At 54.0% G+C, this 5,225-nt stretch overlaps 1 protein-coding gene across 2 annotated transcripts in view; it reads right to left on the reverse strand.

Moving 5' to 3' along the window:
- Position 1: 1 nt before the first annotated feature.
- Positions 2–5,225, reverse strand: part of ARID3A (AT-rich interaction domain 3A) — a 53,662-nt gene continuing 48,438 nt past the window's right edge. For both annotated transcript variants that reach the window (XM_017514470.2, XM_017514471.2), the window contains exons 7-9: positions 4,122–4,418; positions 2,491–2,589; positions 2–716 (exon numbers count right to left, since the gene is read on the reverse strand). In XM_017514470.2, coding sequence (XP_017369959.1) covers positions 535–716; positions 2,491–2,589; positions 4,122–4,418 — 578 coding nt within the window. In that variant the 3' untranslated portion in view covers positions 2–534. The remainder of the gene's footprint in view (positions 717–2,490; positions 2,590–4,121; positions 4,419–5,225) is intronic.

Below are 5,225 nucleotides of genomic sequence, written 5' to 3' on the forward strand. Positions count from 1 at the left end.
AAAAAAAAAAAAAAAAAAAAAAAATTCAGTGATCTTGGCTCAGGGGTTTCGCTGGACACAGGACCTGGGAGTGGTGAGCGCAAGGTGAACAGAGAATAATGAGAGCGAAAGCAGACGGAAACGAAAACACAGTGCAGGGATGTATGAGGTAAACACGACCGGCCACGTTGCGGTCGGGCCAAACCAGACACCAGAGCCTTCGGTTCACGGGGCGGCAGGAACGCCCGGGAAAGGTCTGCCTCTTGGCTGTCTCATCCATTTCCTTTGTCGCTCTCACAATTCATCTCTCTGAATGTCCAAAACCTGAGAAATTCAAGTGTTCCTTGGTTTTCCCGTTTTATTAAATTTTCTTTATATATATACGTATTATATCTATTTTTTCTTTTCTTTTTGGCGTCAGCTGTGGCTCTTCTGTGGATATCTTCCCTCCCCACACGTATCTTCGGGCCGTGCTGGCCCCTGTGTGGCTCACCTGGACCCCCTGCCCAGGCCGGTGGGCCCCGGGGTCGGTGGCGGGGCGGGGGAGTCATGCGGTTAAGGCAACGAGTTATTTGAGGTAGATGTGGAGGGCGCAGACAGCCCCGCGGGCCCGGCCTGGCCACCGCTGGTCCCGCTGCTTCCTCCCCGGCCGCCCGTGCTGCTGCCGCCGCCGCCACCTCCACCTTTGTTGGGAGCAGAGGGTGGCGTGGGGGCTGGCGGCTGAGCAAACAGAACTCCTAAGGCAAGAACAGAAGACAGACACCATGCAGAGTTTAAGCAGATGCAAGGCGGGCCACAGGGAGACCCAACGGGGTGCACCCAGGGTACAAACTCCTCATCAACTTCTCTCTCACTCTGTCCCAAGGCTGGAGTGCAGTGGCACGATCATAGCTCACTGCAGCCTCAACCTCTTGGGCTCACGTGATCCTCCCAGCTCAGCCTCCTGAGCAGCTGAGCGTGCCACCACGTCTGGCTACTTTTTAATTTTTTTTTGTTTTTCATTTTGAGACGGAGTTTCGCTCTTGTTGCCTGGGTGGAGCGCCACGGCGAAATCTCGGCTCACCGAAACCTCCGCCTCCCGGGTTCAAGCGATTCTCCTGCCTCAGCCTCCCGAGTAGCTGGAATTACAGGCATGCGCCACCACGCCCGGATAATTTTGCTTTTTAATTTTTATTTCATTATGATTTTTTTTTTTTGAGACAGAGCCTCGCTCTATCGCCCAGGCCGGAGTGCAGTGGCACGATCCTGGCTCACTGCAACCTCCGCCTCCCAGATTCAAGTGATTCTTCTGCCTCAGCCTCCTGCGTAGCTGGGGCTACAGGCATGTGCCATCATGTCTGGCTAATTTTTGTCTTTTTTTAGTAGAGACGGGGTTTCACCATGTTCACTAGGCTGGTCTCAAACTCCTGATCTCACGATCCACCCATGTTGGCCTCCCAAAGTGCTGGATTACAGGAGTGAGCCACAGCACCTGGCCCCAGTTTTGCATTTTTAGTAGAGATGGGGTTTCACCCTGTTGGCCAACCTGGTCTCGAACTCCTGACCTCAGGTGATCTGCCCGCCTCGGCCTCCCAAAGTGCTGGGATTACAGGCGTGAGCCACCGCGCCCGGCTGGATTAAATTTTTTGATATCTCATTTACCCTGACATGATTATTAGGCATTGCATCCAGTATCAAAACATCTCATATAACCCATAAATATATATACCTACTACATACCCACAAAAATTAATGAAAAAATTTTAAAACTAAAAAATAAATTCATTACAATTTTTTTTCTTTTCTTTCTTCTTCTTCTTCTTCTTTTTTTTTTTTTAAAGACAAGGTTTCACCATGTTGGTCAGGCTGGTCTTGAACTCCCGACCTCAGGTGATCCACCCGCCTTGGCCTCCAGAGTGCTTGGATTACAGGCGTGAGCCGCCGCGCCCAGCCTACAATTGTTTTTCAAGACACAAGGTCCTGCTCTTGGCCCAGGCTGGAGCACAATGGCGTCCTCACAGCTCACTGCAGCCTCAAAGCCTTGAACTACCGGGCTCACACAATCTTCGCTCCTCATCGTCAGAAAGCATTGGGATTGGCTGGGTGTGTGGCTGGCGCCTGTAATCCCAGCACTTTGGGGGGCCCAGGCAGAAAGACTGGTGTGAGCCCCAGTTCAAGACGGGTCCAAGCAACAAAGCAAGACCGCATCTCTACAAAAAATGTAACAATTAACCAGGTGCGGTGGTGCGTGCCTGTGCAAGACTCGGTCTCATAAAAAAAAAAAGGAATGTGAAGCATCCCACGTCACACCGAGTATGTATTTGCGGATGACCCCCTCTGGGCTGAGCGCACGCCAGGGGAGCTATGGCCTTTTCAAGACTGTCCTTGACTGTTTGTCCTGCAAAACCTCTGGCCATGTCCTGCTTGCCCGCATGCCTGGGTCCCGGCAGGTGCAACCAGGTGCAACCCAGGGTCCTGAGTTCACGCCGGGAGAGGGGAGGTCGAGGCAGGGTGTGGCCTCAGGGGTCCTACCTGTGTACAAGATGCCGTTGATCTCCACCGACATGCTAATGCTGTTGCTGCCGCTGGTGCCCGTCAAACTCACGGCGGAGTCCTGGCGGCTCTCGGAGGCTTTGGGGGAAGAATACATACCGTGTTTTTTTGTGTGTCTGCTCCTGAGGTGGAGGCTCGCTCTGTCGGCAGGCTGGAGCGCAGTGGTGCCATCTCGGCTCACTGCAAACTCCAGCTCCCGGATGCAAGCACTTCTCCTGCCTCCGCTTCCCGAGTAGCTGGGACTACAGGCGCGCCACCACGTGCATCTAATTTTTGTATTTTTGGTAGAGATGGGCTATCGCCATATTGGGCAGGCTGGTCTTGAGCTCCTAGCCTCAAATGATCCGCCCACCTCAGCCTCCCAAAGTGCTGGATGCCAGGCGTGAGCCCCCACGCTCGGCCAGAACTGCCATTTCTGATCATAAATACACCTGTTGTATGTTCTGTTTTCTGTCTGTCTCACCAACAACTAGATTTCAGCTCCACAAGGTGTAGACAGTGTCTGTCACATTCATGCTGTCACCAGGGCACACAGTAGGTGCCCAGTATTTATCTGCTGAGGAAGTGTATTTGTCCATATCTTGCTTTGTTTTTTCGCCTTTTTTTTTTTTTTTTTTGAGACCAGGTCTTGCTCTGCCACCCATTCCAACCCCGGTTGGAATGCAGTGGTGCAATCATGGCTCACTGCAGCCTCGACCCCCTGGGCTCAAGTGAACCTCCCACCAGCACCCCCACCCAGTAGCTGGGGCTACAGGAGCGTGCCACCACGCCCAGCTAATTTTTGTAGAGATGGCATCTCTCCGTGTTGCTCAGGCTGATCTCAAATTCCTGGGCTCAAGCAATCCTCCCATTTCAGCCTCCCAAAGTGCTGGGACCATACGTGTGAACCACTGTGCCCCGGCCAGTTTGCTTTTTATTGAGAAAGAGTTTCGCTCCTGGTGCCCAGGCTGGAGTGCAATGGCACGATCTCGGCTCATTGCAACATCCACCTCCTGGGTTCAAACGGTTCTCCTGCCTCAGCCTCCCAAGTGGCTGGGATTACAGGCATGCACTACCACGCCCGGCTAATTTTTTGTGTTCTTAATAGAGACGGGGTTTCGCAGTGTTGGTCAGGCTGGTCTCAAACTCCTGATATCAGGTGATCAGCCCACCTCGGTCTCCCAGAGTGCTGGGATTACAGGCGTAAGCCACCATACCCAACCTCTTTTTTTTTTTTTTTTTGAGCTGGAGTTTCATTCTGTCACCCAGGCTGGAGTGCAGTGGCGTGGCCTCAGCTCACTGCAACCTCTGCCTCCTGGGTTCAAGTGATTTTCCTGCCTCAGCCTCCTGAGTAACAGAGATTAGACGTGCATGCTGCTTTGCCCGGCTATTTTTTGTATTTTTAGTAGAGATGGGGTTTCACCATGTTGGCCAGGCTGCTCTCGAACTCCTGACCTGACTCCACCTTCCTCGGCCTCCCAAAGTGCTGGGATTATAGGCGTGAGCCACTGCGCATGGCCTCCTTTTTTTTTGTTATTGATTTGTTGGTACTCTTTACATATGTAGGCTCCAAGACCCTCACTGTGTGACCCATGCAGGAAGCATGGTGGGTCTGGGCACCAGGGCAGTACCTTGGCTGTTGATCCGAATGCTCATGGGCAGCTGGGCTGCCATGGCCAGGAAGTTCTGCTGCAGTGCCCGCTGCATGAGCCGCTGCTGCTCGTCAGCCACCAGCGCTATCTTCTTCTCGGGAGGCTCCGCAGACTCCAGCTTCTCCCGCAGCTGTTCCAGGGCGGCTGCCTGTGCAGCCACGGCTGCTTGGGCGGCCGCTGCTTGCACAGCTGCTGCCTGGGCTGCCACCACAGGGTGGCCTGCCAGTGAGACAGGCAGGCGGCCAGGTACTGTGATGGGGATGGCTGAGTCCTCCTCTAGGTAGGAAAGAAGGGGAATTGGTGGCCAGGAGGGGCTGGGCCCTGCCTTCCACCCAACACAGGAACATGCACCTTCTTTTTTTTTTTTTTAGAGAAAGGGTTTCGCCTTACTGGTCAGGCTGGTCTCGAACTCCTGACCTCAGCTGATCCACCCACCTCAGTCCCCCAAAGCCTCTGGGCCCGGCCTAAAAAAACTTACTTTTTTAGACTGGGTCTCACTACTGTTACCCAGGCTGAGTGGTGTGATCCTGCCTCACTGTGGCCTCGGTCTCTTGGGCCCAGCGGATCTGACCGCCTCACCCTCCTGGGTGGCTGGGACCACAGGTGCGTGCCGCCACACCTGGCTAATTATTTTTTTTGAGATGGAGTCTCACTACGTTGCTTAGGCTGGTCTCAAACTCCTGGACTCAAGCAATCCTCTCGCCTCAGCCTTCCAAAATACTAAGATTACAGGCGTGAGCCACTGCGCCCGGAGGAGTGTCTGGGGTTTAAATCTATGCCTGTCTCAGCTCAAAGGCCCCTCCGCAGGAGCTCCGGGCAGCCTCTTCTCCTCAGCTTGCTCTCCCGACTTTGCGGCCCTGGCACGGCCACGATGTGCTGTTGCCTTCTCGTGAGCCCCACTGTGTGAGAACCTCCTCTGTCTTATTTGCCACTGTCCTCAGCACCAGGCCAACAAACATCAATGGGGGGCCGGGCGCGGTGGCTCAAGCCTGTAATCCCAGCACTTTGGGAGGCCGAGGCGGGTAGATCACAAGGTTAAGAGATCGAGACCATCCTGGTCAACATGGTGAAACCCCGTCTCTA

This window comes from Cebus imitator, unplaced genomic scaffold (genome assembly GCF_001604975.1).
Source record: "Cebus imitator isolate Cc_AM_T3 unplaced genomic scaffold, Cebus_imitator-1.0 Scaffold524, whole genome shotgun sequence".
NCBI classification, from domain to species: Eukaryota; Metazoa; Chordata; class Mammalia; order Primates; family Cebidae; genus Cebus; species Cebus imitator.